Genomic DNA, 19,566 nt, shown 5'->3' with positions numbered 1-19,566 from the left:
GAACATCTGTCAGTGATTTTTGTAGTTAGGTCACTGACAACAAATTCACTCAGTTTCTTATCTTGTGTGTTTCCTTTCATTCATAAAAGCGCATAGCTTCTTTGGACCATTCTGTGTTTCTTCTTTTGTTGTTGTCTTTTCAGAAGAGGATCAGTCAGCCTTCTAAGAATCTTTACTTTCTTTAGGGTCTCATTTCTAGCATGCTGTCGTACCCAAACAGTAAGTAAGAGACTTCTGTTTCTGAATGGATATGAAAAGTTTTACAATTCCAGCTCTCAGGCACAGGGTTCAGTTTCATCCTCCATTCTTCCCTTTCCCCCATTCGCTCTCCGCCCCCATGTCAGCAAGGTCAGCTAGAAGTTTGTGCTCTGGTTTGGAATATGTTTCTGACTGCTGATTTCTTTCTCATTGACAGTGGACATGTGAAATTTGGGGAGTTATTTTATAGCAGAAGTGTTTTTTATAGTGGAAGCGATCCATTTAGGAACAGAGTATCCATAACCACTTAAAGCTGCCAAATGGCAGAGTCCTTCTTCCTTAAAGCATTATATGTGGAATAGTTGTAGGACTACAAACACAAACAGACCTTGAGGTCTAACTGTATTTGCTTTTGTTTGTTTGTAGCTGCTGATTCCAGTCCTTAGGCTTGTGATATCACACATGTGATTTATTAATTTAATAAATAATTGTTGAGATGTTTACTTTTGCTTTCCTGCTTCCTGCTCTAACAGGTCTATGGAAATGCAGGACCTAGCAAGTCCGCACAGTCTTGTTGGAGCTGGTGATGCCCCTGGTGGCTCCAAACTGGACAAATCTAGTCTCAGCAGCACCTCAGTCACAACAAATGGCACAGGAGGTAAGTGTATCACCCCAGAGATACTCAGAGTGGCATGTCAAAGTGTTTGTTGTAATTCTGCATTTTAAGGATCTGTTAATAATTGATATCTCTTCATCAGAACAACAGTGAGTGTTACATCCAAGAACTACCTTGTTTAAATATTATCTGTTGTTGCATTGATTTACTTAACATTGATATGCCTTTGCTATAGTCAGGGAAATTCAAAGAGAAGAGGTAGTCCTGAGCAACATTTTGAGGGCCTTTAATGAGGCTTTCTTTCAGTATTTACCACTATAATCATTCCAAAAATATTAAAATTGTGAACATACTGATATTACATATATATACAATAATGTTGTTACATATATGCACTCGTGTATGTAATATATGACACACACACATATATATACATCACTTCCGATTTATTTTGAATCATTAGAAAGTTTTATCTCAAATTTTCCTAAGAATAGTTTTGTAAATACAAATATATTCTTATCTACTGCATTTTCTTTTCAGAGAATAATACTTATCTATAAAAGATTTTTTATCTTTTCTAGATAGTTTTCCATTTGACCAGCCCATAATTTTTCTACAGCATGTGGTAACAATAATAGCTGTTATTTTAAGCATTTTACTTACTACTTTCATACAATGTTTCCCACTTATCATAAATAAACTCGAATTTTTGCATCAGAATACAAAAGTACTTCACAAAGTTCATGGAGAAAAAAAGGAATTAAAAGAAGTTTTCAAGGTGGGTGTTTGGCACAATAGTTGATGTGTTGTTTGCGATGCCTGCATCTTGAATCAGAATGCCTGAGTTCAGGCCCCAGCTTGACTCATGATTCCATTATCCTGCTATTGTGCACCCTGGAGAGTGACAGAAGATGGTCCAGTCATTTGCTGTCTGAATCAATGTGGAGACCCAGAATTAATCTCCAGCTCAGGCCTCAATCTGGTCCACAGTAACTGGTGAGGTCAACTGGGGAGTGACCCAGCAGATAATACTCTATCATCCTGTCTTTCTTTCTCGCTTTAATTTTCACATAAATTAGAAAAAAGATAAATATATATATAATTTCTTGAAAGATAAAGTTTTGTTTAAGTCAATCAGGATGGGAAGGATCTAGGATTAGGCAGAGGTGGGTCTGATCATTGTTTCCAAACTTTCTATTTCTTCTTCCCATTTCTAAGGGGAGTGGGGAGATAGGAGGAGAGGCCATAAGCAGCCTCCCAACCATCCCAGTATACAAGGATGAAAAAGGCCACCCAACATCAACCCAGGGTCACAATGTGGTACATTCCCTGGGGATTCTGCCCTTGTAAATGCGGCAGTTCCAAAATGCTGTTGAGCGTGACAGTCTATGGATGAGGAATCCTTCGAATGTCCACTGACTGACACTATCAATGTTAGATTCTCCAGTTGATTAGATATTTGTTGTCATTGTTTGGCTGAGGTAGTCGCTCATATGTTCTGTTATCCATTCTCTGCTATGGTACCAGATGTCCTCTGCAGACTCCCATGGGCTACCATATCCTTCATGTGCACCATGGCCTGCCATCCAGCACGCCATCCTCTACACTGAGGAGGACCTATAGGTGGGCTCCATGACCTGGTCCAAGAGACCCAGACCCTGCTGGGCCCTCTACCCCTGCAACTCATGGATCCAGCACCACTGTACAGGCAGACCCAAAGTTTTGGGCCAGGAGACCCAGGCCCCTCTGGACCCCACACACCACCCCTGGGGATCATAGACCCAACACCCACTATGTTTTTTTTGTGTGTGTAAGATTTATTTATCTGCTTTTTAAATTGGAAAGTCAGATTTGTAGAGAGAAGGAAAGCCAGAAAGCTCGTCTGTCTGCTGAGTCATTCCCCAAATGGCTGCAATGGCCAGAATCAAGTCAGTCTGAAGCCAAGAGCCAGAAGATTCTTCTGGATCTCCCACATGTGTGCAGAGCCCCAAAGCCCTGGACCATCCTCCACTGCTTTCCCAGGCCCCAAGCAGGAGCTGGATGGAAAGTGGAGCAGCCAGGACACGAAATAGCACCCATTTGGGATCCCAACACATACAAAGCTAAGATTTAGCCACTAGGCTACCATATCATGCCCTGAAAGATAAGTTCTGATGCAAAAGATTTCAAAATATGCATTTTTAAAATAATATACATTCCCATGAACTTTTTAAATGGCCCACATATGCTTAGATTTTTAGAACATATCTTTTAATTCTGTTTTCATGAACTTTATAATATCCTTGTGGTAATATATAAATATTCATATATGATCTATAAATTGGACACAATAATGTTGAAGTGTGTATCTAATCAATTAGATTATTTTTTTAAATATATAAACTTCTGGCCTTAACAGATATCAGCATTTGCCACATCATATTTTCTTTTAAAATTTAAATAAATCTAAAATTGATACACCTCTTTCTATCTAATTTAATTTAACTGTGCAGTCTAAAACTTTCTTTGTAAAGTTATGTGCATTGCAACTTACCTGTATTTAATAATATTTTACAGTGAACCCTTTGTAGATTAACACTTTCCTGTTTATAATATTCACTTGTCTCTAAAAATGCATCTTTAATTTCAGCTAATAAATTATGAAGTTTCAAATGTATAATGCATTTGACATGTACATTTAAACCTTAAATTATTTGCCAGATAATCAGATTTTAAAAAAATGAAGTACTCTGATACCACACTTTCATGTTCCACTAATTATTATGTACATATGTTTAACTGAACTAAAACGAAGTTGACAAACTAAAATGTAAATGACTTTTGCGTTTAGAGATTGGGCTGAAAGGTCAGAAATGGGTACAGTTATTGTAGATTAGTTCTTGTACACTCAGAAGGCATCAAGACAATGAACTCATATACCATTCCTGTTCTCAGGGGACAACATAACTGTTTTAAATACAGCAGACTGGCTGCTGAGTTGCAACACACCCTCTTCTGCAACAAGTATGAGAGATGATGATGGTACACTGCATGTGTTTGAGTGTGTTGATTTGCTCCTCTGGTTTGCTGCCTATTGCTGTGTTATGTTTGCTTCCTTTCTCTGTGGTTAGTTCTATAGAAAACAGGAGAAATGAAAATGCCTTTGCCTTATTAATAGGGAACAGTTGACTATATTTTTCTCATCAGTTAATATCCTAATCTTAGATTTCTTACTTAGTTTGATGGTATTCTTCCTTAGATTTTTTCATAGTAAGTGCACATATTTGTTTGCTAGCTACTGATGAAGACTCAGTCACCTTCAAAACCCACAGAATTCTTTCACTTATGAAATTCTTAGTATGCCAATTGGATATGTACTATTTTGCAAGCTTTGATAAATATCCAAAAGTACTTAAAGAAATACCAATAGCCAATACCCTGTCACTTAAGAAGTATCTGCAATGAAACAATATACTTAAAATTATAAATTAGGCATCTTTACATCTTTGAACTATGGGTGTCATGCATATTTATGCATACTTATAGAAAAAAAAGTTTACAAAGCAAATTTTGCCTTAAATCAAATATAAATATGCTTTCAAAGTTAAAAGGTTAAATAAGTCCATTATTCTAGTATGAAACCACCCAACTTTAGGATTTAAAAAAAAACCCAGAACTGTCAGAAATGCATACATATTTCAAGGAAACATTTAGAGCCAACTCAGCAGGGTGAACCATACAAATCAGTGCAAATTAGACTATGTGACCAATGAATGAAAAGCACTCAGTCATGCTCCTTGCCATTGTTTCTGTAATCTTAGTTTTAAACATCTTTAAATTCCATTCTTTAAGTGTGCTTTTTGCTAAATGACTTACATAGACTTGTGTCCTGTGGACTTTAGGTCCAGGACACCAGGGATTTAGATCTTGGTACTTCATTTCTTACTGTTACACATTGAGCAACTTGCTTAATCTCTCTGAGCTCCAGTTCCATTCTGCAGGAAGATAAAGAAAATTCCCTGAAATTTAAGGCTTTTGTCTTCAGAAAGATACTGTCTGCAAGTAGTTTTCCATTACTTTTTGTACACTCAAGAATATTCTTATTCTTTTTCTTTTATCTAATAACTCAACAATACAGCAGACGTTTTCTCAAAATTCTCAAAATATGCATCATGTTAAAAGGCTGTCCAGTGTTAGGTCAGACAACAAACTCCTTTGTCTTTAGAAATGAGTAAGCTGAGCCAAAGAAAGCAGATTTCTAGTAGAAAATGTCAAGTACATTTTCATTACTACTAGTATAGAAATGTTGAAAAAAATCATTTTGATTATATGAGCTTTTTAAGTAAAAGTTGATTGTGTCACTTAATGATCTCATCATGACTACCTTGGTGCTAGTTAACTAGGATGCCTTATTCCCTAAAGACTTTTAAAATGTTTCTTCCCCTGAATCCTAATTACACATTTGCACTTCCAGATTTATATTGGTCCTTAGGCGTCCCTTTCAAATTTTTATCATGTCTAAGATTATGAAAATGTTAAATTTGAAAATAGAATAAATGCACCCATCACTTTGCTAATAAATCTATAGCTAGATTTGTGGTTCATATGATCTGTGTTAGAAAAATTAATTTTGGTCAAAAGATAATATCTAAACAAATGAATTGTAGCTGTGATTAAATAAAATGAATCGGAACATCAAAATTTGAATTTCATAATAATTTACATAAAATATTCTTTTGATAGTCTTCAGCCATTTACAAAGTTTTAAAAAATACACAATTGTTAACTCATGGAATATACAAAAATTGGCCATCTGTTTGCATAAGGTTTGGCACTAATGCCTGTTGTATGTATGAAGTGTGTGTAGGCAAATAAGCATGCGTACATATCATATGAAAATATATTTCAAAATATGGGTGATTCCAGATGCTAATTTGCTTAATGTTCTAACAATCGATGATTAACTTCACTTCATGTACCAAAGTGCTTATTACGTCTGTTGGGTATGCTTAGAAGACAAGATTGAAAAAAAAATGTCAATTTTCACGTAATTAGAAATAGATCAAGTTCTTATTATATACCAGATCATGTGCCACAGCATAGGAACTTAGGACCTAAAAAGTGTTCTACTGTCCATCCAGGGACTGAGAGTCAAGCAGAGTGATGTAGACAAGAAAGTAATGAGTACCATAAAGCTTTCGAGGTGGATGCCTGGTAGTGGCAGGAATATTGGAGTCCATGTGGATATTAGACAGATACTTCAAAAAAAATAGAGTTATGAAAATAACATAATCTGATAAAATTTGTTATTGTGTTTTCTATATTTGGAATTGATATTTTTGAACTTTTTGATATTTTGAAGAATCTTTCCAAGTTTAGGATATGATAGAGGTTGATTCACACGAGATGTGTTTGTATTTGACTCTCTTCATTTGTGCAGTAGAAGTGCCTACTGCTCTTTTCAGATTTTTCTTTAGTATGAAAGTCATAAATTGCCTGCAAAAATTATTTTACAAAATTAAATATTTCATGGGTAGTTGGAAATGAAAGACACTTGGTACTCACAGCTTTAGGAGTGAATATATTGAATCAGACAGACATAAATTCTTTGCCGTGCTGATTATTAAAACCAGTAGGCAATACTTATTGCTTTCCTGCAGTGTTATAAATTGTAACCTTCCTGATCTCTCTGAAATACTTTGTAGAGGTTAAGCTGTCTAAAGTCACTATGTGTGATTTTGTGACTGAGGAAGAAGTGTGCATGGGATTACATGAAAGTACTTCCAAAAGTTTGTGGGAAAGTGGAATTCAGAGATCCATGTATTTTGTTGCAAAATTTTAAAAACTGTGTACAATGTTTTTCATAAAACACATACCCCATGAACTTTTTGAAGACCCTTTGTGCATACTCAAATTTGTGGCCTAAAAATCTTCATGCTGTAAAGTAAATTTATCTTCTAAGTCTTTTTTTTCCCACAAAATTCGCAAAGTAAATCACAGTCTTTCAGATAACTTTCAGTAGTAAGCTTTGGGCTTGAAAGTTTTTATGCCTGCATCCCATTTCAGAGTCCATGGATTCAATGCCTGGCTATAGCTCCACTTCCTGCTTCCTGCAGGTCCTGGGATGTAACGATTAAGGCACAAGTGCCTGCAGTCATACTACCCATAAGGAAGATGGGAATTCTTCCTGGCTGCTGTCTTTAGCCAGCCTTGGTAGTGAACCAGTGACTAGGAGGTGTCTCCCTCTCTGCCTCTAAAATAAACAAATAATACTTTAAAAGTGAATGGATGTCTGCATAAAAACAGATTTCTGAAGATACAGTTTTAAGTAGAAATTAGTTATGTCATTTTTCAAGGATTAAACCTCATTGTAACAAACATGCAATCTGAGTTATGATAATACATCAGAATTTTTCAAAAATAATTAAGGCACATTCATGTTGTAGTTATATTCTAAAGATACTATTAAGAGGTAAGATTAAATTTGCCTTGAAAATACATGCATGCAGACACAGCTGAGGCTTGAGAAGTGAAGAAAGTAATTCAGTGATTTAGTAAACATAACCAAAGCCTGATAATGGGCATGCATGATTTTAATTTAGGTCATAATGACCAGTTACTGTTGCAGCTGAAAAGTGGAAAATCAAACCATGTATGTATGTATGTATGCATTTTTTTTTCTCCTCCTCCTGCTGCTTCTTCTTCACTATTTAGCTGTTTGAAGAACATTTGAGTCACAGCTAAATAAATAGTGAGATGGCTGAGAAATTAATTTAAATTCACTTATTTTGAGAATGTAAAAAAATGTCAAACACGTTTCACTTGGGACATTAAAATATGATTGTTGCTTTTGAACTAAAATATTTTCTCTAAGATTTATACTTGTTGAAAAATATATTTCTGTTCTATAGGTTTTAGTTTTTATAGTATTTCATGGACAATTAAATACTACTGTCTAAACTTTTTGTTAATTTAAGGAGAAAATAAAGGTTAAATGTATTTGAACATGCCAGAGCACATACACTGATCATTTTTACAAGTTTTACGAAATTAGTAAGGTTTATTTTATTAATGAACATCTTACCAATCTTGCCTTAACAGTTTTAGAAAAAAAAATTTTAAAGGTTTCCTGCCTTTAGAAAATGCATACTATATATTAGGAAAGTATATTATTATATAATAATTATATTATTGATTTTACTTGGATCATACAAACAAAAGTGAAACAGAAGAAAGAATGCATTTCAAATATGCTGTTTTGTAGCTTTGCTAAACATGAACTTCATGTCTCATATTTTATCTATATTTACTATATAATGCTTGTAACAGGTCCCTGTTTTATAAATGTCAAGATAAAATTTCTTGATATTTTGACATCTCTTCACTAAATCAATTAAAGTATGTAAAAAGTAGTGATTTCACTTCTCTACTTCTTTCTATTGCTAAGAAAAATATTTGTTATTATATAAAATCACCATTGTTATTTTAAAAACTCAAACCGAAATAATTTTATATCATATTTGGACTCAAAAGATGTCTGTTAATGCTACTTCGCATTCTGAAATGTGAATAAACTATTTCTAGGTTTAGCTGAAAATTTCGGCCTATGCCTTTTTGTCGTAGTCAGAAACCAGATGCGGGCATTGCATCACAGTGCATAGTCTCTTCACCTGTCTAAAACACTTTCTCCACTATCTTGTCAAAGAAAGCATTTCTAGATGAGTTATTGCCACATAGGAGGCAATGCAGATTACAGTTTGGATTCTGAAAGCACACGACTTGATTTCAAATTCTAGCTCATTAGTGAATACGGGAAAGTTATGGGACTTTTTCTGTTGCTATTCCCTCATCTGAGACATGAAGATGATGTTTCTTTGAGGAACAAATGTTGTGATGCCTGTAAAACACAGAACTAGTCTGGAGGAATCGAGTATATTTTCACTGTGTGCTATTATTTCTTAAAACCTCCTACTTCTTGTTGTGTTTTGGAACAATCATGAGGGAGAAATAGAATACCTGCCTTCGAATCCTATGCCCATGCTTTTCACTTTTCATATTTGTTTCTGATGACTTTTTCCAGAAGACAGCCCCATTCTTACCATGCTGCAAGCCATTGTGAAAAGCCATAGACTGTTGAGGGGGAAAGATTATGAGGGTTAGAGCTGTAGTTTTGAGCTGAGACCTCAACTCTTCTTTCTGTTGTATTGTAACTTGTCCAGACCTTTTCTCTGTGTTAAATAGATGCAGTGGTTCATATCCATTGGAGTTATTTTTTTTTTTTTTTTAGAAAGGCGGATATACATAGAGGAGGAGAGACAGAGAGGAAGATCTCCCGTCCGATGTTTCATTCCCCAAGTGAGCCGCAACGGCCAGTTCTGTGCCAATCTGAAGCCAGGAACCAGGAACCTCTTCTGGGTCTCCCATGTGGGTGCAGGGTCCCAAAGCTTTGGGCCGTCCTCGACTGCCTTCCCAGGCCACAAGCAGGGAGCTGGATGGGAAGTGGAGCTGCCGGGGTTAGAACCGGCACCCATATGGGATCCTGGTGCGTTCAGAGCAAGGACTTTAGCTGCTAGGCCACGCCGCCGGGCCCCATTAGAGTTATTTTAAGGACTAGCTAAATGCACAGTATTTTGCACATACTAATCTTTCAATAAATAAGGAAATAAACAACTTTGTCTTGCTAAGTATATTCATCAATAAAATATAACTAATAGGAATGCTGTGCAAAAAACTGCTTAAGATTAATAATAAATTCATTTTTATTACACAAATAAGTAAATACTACTTCTCAAATTATTGCTAATATTACAAGGTCAGGCTTACATTTCCCTTCTGCTAGGAATACAAGTTTAAAAATTTCCTCTTTCCAACCTTCACAATTTCAGTTCTCCTCTGAATCTTCCAGGAAGTTGCCATGTTATTTTTAATCATGGATCCTAAATTAACCATGGCTCACTGAAAGTGTGGTCAATTCTGTCCCTGTAGAAAGAGCATGATTATTATCGCATGCTTCCCCATGAACTGATTGCTTTTCTAACGAAGTAATATTACTGACTTGCATAGGGTAGCCTGTGATCTATGCTATTCCTTTGTTCTGTTTGACTGGTCATCAGTTTCATTTTCATTGGCTTGCTTCTCAGTTATTTAGCTGTTATTCCATTTATGACCAGAGGTGTTAAATAGAAAGTAACAGCTTATTCCCTTGTTATTGTGGTATGTGTAGTAGGGTATTGTCAGCAAAGGGAAAATATGGTGTGATCAAATGAGTGGAGGATTTGTCATTGTCCCTCTTCATGTTGTATCAAATCGTAGTGATGCGTGCCAGGCTACTTCGTTGTCGAGTGAGGGTATTATAAATAATACAACACCTGGGAGTGTTATGAGATAGTACAAGTGTTTTCAAAAGCAGTACATGTGGCTATACAAAGTAGTCTCTTATTCTAAGCCTATCTTTGTTGCACATTAAAAACAATTATGCTATTAAAATACAAACCCCAACATGTAATGGTTCCGAAGTCTTTTTAAGAGTAGAATATTTAATGAGTGCCGTATTTGCACCCAAACCATGAATAGACCTACATTTATTTCGTTATACTTCTAGGAAATCATAACTTTTTAAAAAGCATCTTCTGGGAAAAATAAAATATAAGCTACTCAATCTCTTTTGTTATGATTTGAATTAAATGTGCTGAAGACTGACTCTGTTTTCTGTTGACTGTACCAGAGTGTGATTAGGTGAGTTCAGACTGAAAATGTATAGTGCTGTTTCCCATTTTAAACCCTACTACCTTTGAAAGCCAGACAGAGCCAGTTCAGTAAGAGGGTTTTGATTAAATCCTCTGTAAATGCATGCCCAGTTAGAAGTTAAATTAACAAACTGTCCTCATCAACTTCTCCAGTTTTCTCTTGCATGCCCACAGTAGCTAGAAAAATCTCTAGCTGGTCAGGGTCTTTGATATAAATTTAGAAGTAAAACTCACTTGTCCTTATTCTTCTACGTAGTGTCTCTTCTTGCAGTCAAAACAGAGCCCCTGAACAGCAGTGAAACCACGACCACGACTGGAGATGGAGCGCTTGACACTTTTACTGGGTCAGGTAAAGCCTTTAGCTCCTGTGTCCTTACATTCATGTCGGGGCCCACAGACGTCTGCTCCCTATGAATAAGCTGCACTAACATTAAAGCTGTTAGAGCATTAGATTCTACAAAGGCAGCAATAAATTCACTTTTTGGAGAACTACTTGCCATAAAACTGTACCTTTTTAAAAATCAAGTTTGGACTCATTCTTCCAGCTGACAGCAAAACAGTCCCATTATTTTCTTGTTGTAGATAAGCAGAGTTGGCTTCCTCTGTAATTGTTTTATACAGTGTTTAATTAATTCAATAATTAGGTTGTAATAACTGACATTGTTCCTTCTACTTGTTCATGTAAATTACATTAAAGCTGCTTTTGGTGCAGCATTCTAAATGTAAAACTATCCATTTTGTTCTTTTGAAATAAACTTATTTCCTCTCTGGGTTTAAAGAACTCCTCCTGTGTAAGCAGCTGAATGACATGTATTAAAGGTTAATGGGCTAAGGGGGAGCACATGCTGGCCGTATTAGAACCCAGGCTCTAAGAGCACTCCTGTGCTTCAAAGAGAACAATGGCGTGTCTTTCAACATCAGTCCTTTTAAAATATAAATACCTGATAACTCCCAGCTGGGCACATGAGCATGAATTAAGTTTACTTAGTAAAAGTGTTTTTTGTTTTTAAGTTGCAGTATTCTCCTTGGCATATTACTTGGCGAATTTTTTTTCTTTTAAACCTTAGAAGGAATGTGTAAGAGAAGAATGAAAATTAAACTTAGAGAAGCATTTATGGTAATTAATCTTGGTTCTGCAAAGTAGTCTGCATTTCCCCTTGCTCCCCCACCAAGGGTTATTTTGTGAAGCGAATTGGGGTATCACTTCGAGAATGGTGCCATTATGACATGTATTTGGTTTCTTTAAAGATACAGATGATTTAGTTTTATTACTTCAAAGTCATAGAAAGCTATTGCCATGAACTCATATAAATATTAGTACTGCAATGGAAATGAATAGCAGTACATAAAATGCGTGAATTGTATGTGCCAGTTTATACATTTTGTAATGCTTCACCTGTCTTCCAAAAGATGGGTAGATACCAACATTACTGTTCCGCAATTGCCCATTTACCGTGACTTGTCCAATTATTGCAAAGTCAATGTATGAGAACAAAGTTTTAAAGAGAAACAGATTTATGAATGAATTGCTGACATACTTCAATAGTGCACTCCCAGCCATCAAAACCATTAGGCAAACTGAACAACAAAACTCTAAAATGTTAGCTTTAAAGCAATTCCAGAGCTCCCTGATCCATTTTAAAGACAGTAATTTTAACATAAACAGAAGTGACAGGTTGTTACAGTCACACCAACAAGGCTCATAACTGGTCACTAAATCTAGAATCTAGTCACTGGGTTTTTTCCTAAAATACTCCATCCGAAAACATGAAGATGAGAGAAGAAATACACCTGAACAATCTTCCTGTTACAATTCAGTCATTATCTTTATGGACATTTTCTCGCTTCTTTTAAGAACTCCCTAAGGCCTGTGCAACTCAATAAAGTAGCCAATAGCCAGAAATAGATTTTTACACTCAAATTGACATTTGATAAAATTCATAATTTTCTTTTCGATCATGATAACAATCACAATTGCAGTGTTTAATAGATGCTTTTTGTTAGTAGATACTGTATTGCACAACTCAGTTATGGAATATTTTCCAACACCATAGAAAGTACTGATGATCAATGATGGCCAACAACAGGGATGCTCAGTAGTACTATTAATATCATTGATAATTCAATACTGTTAGGGAGGTATTGTCCGCAATGTAAAATGTCCTAATATCTACCCCAAAATGCCAGTGGCATCTCCAATTGTTACAAAAATATCTCCGGACATTTAAATGCCTCCTGGTAAACAAAAGTTTCACCACCACATTGTTTCTCTTTGCTTATCTAAACTGTGTCAAATCCAAAATTCATTTTAATTGAATTTAGAGACATTTTGAAGATAAGAGGTTTTGCTTATTTTTGTGTTCAGAAGCGATGAAGTACACTGGATATGTGTGTTGAGTAATTGGTTAATTAGAAGACAACTGGAAATCAATCATAGGTTTCCCAGATATAGGCAGCAGTATCTTTGTAAGGAGAATTTTGATTTTATTAGCATAATCAAAACTCACTTAAATTCAGTTTTGTCGTTGTTATTCATTACTTAAGTTTCTGAGTTAGAATATTACTAGATTTTACTGAAGAAGCATGAACTGTACTTTTTATTTCTTATGTGGATAACTTTCATTTCTGGGGCAAAGATGTTCTAGTCCATGTAGAAAGTTAAATTTAGCCATTAATCTGAAATTTTAAATGGTGCTAGATCCCCAGTAGTATGATGAGCTAATTCTTCTAATGTTGTAAGTTCATTCATTAGAGGGAGAAATAATACTGTATTATTTAGGGTTGCATTTGTGTATTTGTTTTACTCTGAATATATAGTCTTGTTCTTTATTCAAGAGGGCTTCTCTACTTAATGCTTCTTTTCATTGTTTGATTAGTCTCCTTAAGGAATTTGTGGTTTTTATGAACATGCAAGTAAGTGAGTAATATTTATTACTGAAATCTTAAGTGTACAAAGATGAAATTCCAGTTAAAAAGAGAAAGAGGCAGAACAACCTAGAATTGAGCCTTACTTAATTATATTTTGCAAAATAGATTATTCACTTTCAGAGAGTAATAAATGAACCTGAATTTTTCAAGAAATGACACTATTGCTGCACAATGCTACTTTAGTTCTGTTTGGTACAGTCCATTCCCATTAACTTAACCTGAAAGTTTCAAACATTAAGTTTTTAAAAAATAAGTAGAAAATGAATGGTTTTATGATTAATTTATTTTCAGTTCTACATGGGCTTTAAAATGAAATTGCAAGAAAGAAAAACTGTGCATTAATTTTGAAACTGCTTTGTGACTAAATGAACTTACCTTTAATTCTTGAAATACTTTACATATAAATTGAACTAATTTTAATTTTTATTCCTGAAAATGTTTAGACCATAACACTTGTAGTCATATTTGATAATTTTCTAACTTAGCAAATATAATATTTTGGAATATATATTTACCTCACAATTATGGAAAGTATAAGTATAATTTTCACACTTGGTTCTTGTAGACAAACTAGTATTTTAAACACATTAAATCTGTGTGTTTATGAAGCAGCAGGTCTCAAGGGTATTTAATAACATTTGGGTACAGAAATACATCATGTTTCACAAAATAGTTAGCAACCTAAACCTATTTGTCACTTTTATAATTCTAGCAGTTTAGCTCAAGAATTACTCTGAACAACTTAGAAAGGTCATCCTACTTTGAAGTGTAACTATGATGGATTAGACTAAACTAACTCCAGCACTGCCTTGTATACTATAATCTTTTTGAAAAGTGAATGAACAGCAGATGGCTTAATAAAGACACTCTGTGTGCTCACCCCGTATGGATTAGCTCTGAAGGGATTGACTCAACACGTAAGAGTCCGTATATTTGCAATACATCTGTCTTGGTCAATGCAGATAGTCAAAAGTATGAAAAACTTCCAGGTTTTTGGAATTAGTCCAGTGTAGATCTGTATGTTTAGGTGAAATATGAATAAGATATGTTTTTCACTCTTAAATTCTTAGAACAGTTTTATCACTGATAGTTCCAAATATATTTGTAAATATGATTGCCACTGCATTTCTTAATTATGTTTTGAAAAGTGTTTTGTTAGCACCCATAACTTTCTAGGTATATCCTGTTACTAGAATATTTTTGGTTCTACACTTTTAACTAGTCATCTGATTGGAAAATGAAGGGAAATAGAAAATAACAGCATTTGCAATCAGAAATTGAAGGATGAAACCAGATTTTTCTTAATTTGTACTGTATTTATATTAAATATGGAAAAAGACCAATTTATGGTGCCATAATGTTTCAAATAATCTTTAAATGTGGAGGTTTCAGTTGTTTAAAGGTTGTAAACTCTAAAAACTTATTGTATCATAAAACCTTAATTATCTTATACACAAATATGTTTATTCACAGCGTACTTTACACTTGAGAGCATGCTATCGCCTTTGGGAGAACTGAGGAGTGATGGATGCTTGCTGAGAGGAATGTTCATTACATGTTCTTAGAACAGATTTTGAAGTAGTTTAGATAAGAGAAAATGCTCAGGCAGCTACTGCTCTCTCGAAAACACATTTTAGAAAAATGAATTTGTTTTTAAAAAATGAATGGATTTCAAAACGTATGTACAGCATTATCATTTCTTCAAAGTGGTTATATGCACTGTGGCCAAATAGATTTGTGAATCAATGTTTGTGCACTGGTTTGTTTGTGTCTTGCAGTCATAACTAGTAGTGGCTACAGCCCCAGATCAGCACACCAGTATTCCCCACAGCTGTATCCTTCCAAGTAAGTACTTAGTAGATTCAGATTTGTTGGAAAAAAATTTCCAGATTTATATTCACTAATGTATATTCACATAATATAAAAGCTTTAAATTGGCATCAACATGTGATTACATAAATGTTTCTGTCATATTGTTGGATACATAGGGTTTAGATAGAGCATCCATGTGGCTAAATGTCTTGAATAGATTAGAAATACCAACTTTTTCCCCCCTTCACTCTAGATGTTTATACCTTGAGGAAAGTCTCAAGTTTGTACCTGAATATATTTTTTAAAAAAATTAAAATACTGACTGCTTTGAATCTAAAAAAACTGTATCTTATACGACATTCACACTTCATGTTTCATGCCATCTTAGAAATATTTTTATTGGACTTCACATTCTAAGAAACACATTTTTGTAGAATATGTTTTAGTGTTTTCATACCTAATGTGTAAACTACCTTACTGAGGATGGTAATGAACTTTCACACTTAGCTACATTGAGTTTCTGTCTGAATTTATTTGGAATCAACCATATGTTCCAAGATATATGACTCCTAACACTTATGCATTTAAAGATAGTAGGTTATGTTCTGCAACATCCAGTGTCCTGAAGTATATCATTAGGACTAGATGGCCAGGAGCAACTCCAGGTGAAAGGGAGCATTATTGTATAGGAAATGGTATTCCATTATATCCCAGGAATCCGGGTAACCCCTTGCTTCTTTTTCTGTTTATGGTTTTGTCTGTTAAGATTTCCAGTTGGAAGGCTTTTTGGTAGACTTCTTTAGTCACTTTGAAGCAGGGAATTTCTCCTAGTGGGTGTACTTGGTCTTGTGCTCAAGAGGGTAGAAGTTTACTGATGTGGGCTGTATTTTAACATTTACATGTTCAGATATAAGTGGGAATATTTAGAGAAGGTACTTCAGATAGAACTGTGAAAGTAAATTTCTCATTTTACAGATAAGGTGTAGATATAGGCAGTTTCAATGATTTCTTCTAGGTCGGTAGACTTGTTGGTAGCCGAGCCTGCTCTCCTGCTGTTAGAACTCATAGTCTTCCCTACACGTCCAAACTGTGCTGTGGGAATGGAGGAGGATTGCTTCCTGGGCAGTATTAGAACTTCAGTAAATCTAAGCTGTCTGAATTCATATGCAGTCTTTGTTGCCACAGTAATGCTATTTTTCTGATATTTAGGCCCTATCCACACATTCTTTCTACACCAGCAGCTCAAACAATGTCTGCCTATGCAGGCCAGACTCAATATTCCGGGATGCAACAGACAACTGTCTACACAGCCTACTCGCAGACAGGACAGCCCTACAGCCTTCCCACTTACGGTATTTTACATCTTCTCTTCTCCTTTCTTTGATTTTAAGCAGGTAATCCTACTGGCTAGTAGTTCTAGTAGTTTTATATTCTGTGCATTTTCTAAACAGATTTGGGTGTGATGTTGCCTGCCATCAAAACAGAGAGTGGACTTTCCCAAACTCAGTCTCCATTGCAGAGTGGCTGCCTAAGTTACAGCCCCGGGTTCTCTACTCCACAGCCAGGCCAGACGCCATATTCTTACCAAATGCCAGGTAAGTAGCTGCACGTAAAATGATTTTGTGAGAACTAATTCTTTGTATAAGACTCCTTGGCTTCAGACTGGGAATATCCGGTCATGAAACCAGTTTTTACCACTGCTCACACAGTTTCTTGAGTAAAGAAAAATAACTGGGCAGTAACATGATGAAAACAGTTGAATATACATCAAGAAACATGACCCATACCTAATGTAAATACTTAAGTTTAAGCAGCATTACATTGGCAGGAAACTGAGGCCAAGCAAAGCAAACTCCAAGCCAACCACCAGGTTAGTCACACGTTTGGTGTCGACTTAAGCGATTTAAAAGATTCATAGCACAAACCAGTGTTTTCTTTTTGGTATTTCTTACGTATGTATTGCTATTTTGATTATATTTAAAAGAGAATTAGCACTATTCTAAATCCTACTTATCATGGAGTGATTGAGGATTTTTTGTTCATTCCTGAAATACCTCTCATTTATTGATGCAATTTTTCTAAATATAACTGTCTATACAACTTGTACTTCTCCAGTCTTCCATGGGGATCATCTTTTAGCTTTGATGTTTTTGACTCTTATTTAAATAATTACATTTCATATTTGTGTTGTGATTGCAACCAAAATTTTTGTTAGCAGGAGAAACATTGAAAGTTAGTTTTTATGTGTCATTTCCTCTGTATTATTAGTCGTAAATCTGGGATTGTGTTAATATATTTACATCAAATAATGTTGACACATTAACCAACTGAAACAATACTTAGATATTTTGACTGGAAGAACAAGTCTCTCTCTCTCGCTCGCTCTTTTTTTTTTTTTTTTTTTTTTTTTTGCCTGGACTGTAGTTTTAAACATCTTTGCATATATGTTCTGGCCACCATGAGCCACAGAACTAAGTGAGTAGGCTGCCAGAGAGTACAGGAACAGTTTTGTTTCATCCTCAAATTCTTTTCTGTTGGCCAGATCAGTTGCATTGATACTCAATATATCGATAATAAAAGCATATTGATAGGTGTTCAGTTGCCTTAATAGTGTTACTGCTTGACTAGTGCATTCCGTTAGAACACTTTTTTCCCTTAAGACTCTGTCATTGAGAGTTCACTTGATTTTGCCCTAACTTGGAAAAAAAGAGCATCAATTTAAGACCTTGATTTAAAGTTGTAGAAGACTCTCAAAACTAAGTCTGAGTAGCAATTCACAGCTACTTTTGTTTTTAGAGAAGGCATGAGAGAACAAGGCTTTGTTCTAAGTGTATCCTGAATGTATAGTTCCTACAGTACTAACCCCATCTAAATATTAAACTCAATGCATATAGTATATATGGGGATATGAAATTTCTAGTAACTTCCTGGAAGAAGTGTCGGAATATGTAATATTTTTTTGATTACCCTGCACTTATAGAAATGCCCCCCTTGACCGTTAACCACACGCCTTGTGGAGACTGTCCCCACTTATTCCTGTTGTAGGACAACAGCTATCGCAAATGCTTTACCAGCTGTTACAAGAGGGATTGCACCAAGCACGTTTTCCTAAATCTTTTCTCAACTCAAATTTCACTGCTTTGTAACAAAATGCAAATATATTTCTCGCAGAATTCTTCAGAATGAATTCTTTTCATCACTTTACAATGAGTAAGTTTAAAACATGATTTTATTTTTTCTTTATCTCTAGGTTCCAGTTTTGCACCATCATCTACTATCTATGCAAATAATTCAGTTTCCAATTCAACGAATTTTAGTGGTTCACAGCAGGTATAGTTGCTTCTATGTTTATATTTTTATGACAATTTTTGATTTTTGAAGACAAGTTATCACACATGTATACTTCTAAGAATGTGATTTGTTTATTGAAAATTCATATAGTGCTTCAGGATAATAATGTTAGCGTTATACTGCCTCAGGATAATAATGTTAGCGCTCCATAGTTCTTGGGGTATGTTGATATGGATTTTTAGGCGTTTTGATAATTACAACTCTGAATATTTCAGCTATACTTATTATTTGGAATGGAATCATCTTAAAATCTACTGCACAATTTTTCTTGATAAACATTGTTATTAATAGAAAATCAACAGATTGGGCTGTAGAGTTGATAATTAGAATTCTATGTCACACCGTATTACATTTCGATTTAAAATAAATTGATATTGAACAACTTACTTTAGAACTACTGTTTGACTCTTTAAAAAGTTTTTAAAATGTTTTATCCATGTTACTTGTTTTAATAAATCTTTGATTTGTGCTATCCTCATGGTTGCTGTGTTGTGCCTTTGTCACTGTGTCCCTGCCTGAGTAGTCATTAATCCTCCTAATTGTGTTCTTGTGAGTTTCAAAATACAGCTTATTAGACTTCTCTGTGGAACATGAGTGTCCACGAATGAATTAATCATCTCAAAATGAAATGAATTTGTGATATAGGTTAATGCTTCAGATTAATGTGTTGTTATTTCCTGATATGCCATCATGCTCAGAGTCATTGAGATTGGATATTTTAACATGATTACTAGACTACTGTTATAATTCTAAAATGTAAGTTACTGCAGAAGTGATTATTCTTTTGATTTATTAAAAGGATTTAATCTATTTCTTTAATTTAGTTTTATTAAAATGACAGAAGGCAAAAAGGAAATATTGATTACTAATATAACAGGGAATAGCATTTTTTATGGCAATGAGCTGAAGTTATTCATTGGTCCCTGTTCCTTAGAA

The 19,566-nt window shown here is 34.8% G+C and overlaps 1 protein-coding gene and 1 long non-coding RNA gene across 5 annotated transcripts in view; one reads left to right on the top strand and one right to left on the bottom strand.

The window, feature by feature from the left end:
- LOC131482060 (uncharacterized) overlaps nucleotides 1-19,566 on the bottom strand; it is a 149,483-nt gene that overhangs the window by 52,707 nt on the left and 77,210 nt on the right. The window lies entirely within an intron of this gene.
- The window catches only part of EYA4 (EYA transcriptional coactivator and phosphatase 4), a 279,788-nt gene that overhangs the window by 212,259 nt on the left and 47,963 nt on the right, over nucleotides 1-19,566 (top strand). For 2 of the 4 annotated variants that reach the window (XM_004587245.3, XM_004587244.3), the window contains exons 4-9: nucleotides 732-856; nucleotides 10,796-10,888; nucleotides 15,246-15,312; nucleotides 16,489-16,631; nucleotides 16,731-16,874; nucleotides 18,530-18,609. In XM_004587245.3, the coding sequence (XP_004587302.3) occupies nucleotides 732-856; nucleotides 10,796-10,888; nucleotides 15,246-15,312; nucleotides 16,489-16,631; nucleotides 16,731-16,874; nucleotides 18,530-18,609 (652 nt within the window). The remainder of the gene's footprint in view (nucleotides 1-731; nucleotides 857-10,795; nucleotides 10,889-15,245; nucleotides 15,313-16,488; nucleotides 16,632-16,730; nucleotides 16,875-18,529; nucleotides 18,610-19,566) is intronic. The other 2 variants (XM_058673473.1, XM_036494076.2) reach the window with 1 other exon arrangement.

Source organism: Ochotona princeps, chromosome 1 (genome assembly GCF_030435755.1).
Source record: "Ochotona princeps isolate mOchPri1 chromosome 1, mOchPri1.hap1, whole genome shotgun sequence".
NCBI lineage: Eukaryota > Metazoa > Chordata > Mammalia > Lagomorpha > Ochotonidae > Ochotona > Ochotona princeps.
The sequence above is the reverse complement of the archived record's forward strand: the minus strand, read 5'-3'. Positions and strand labels throughout refer to the sequence as shown.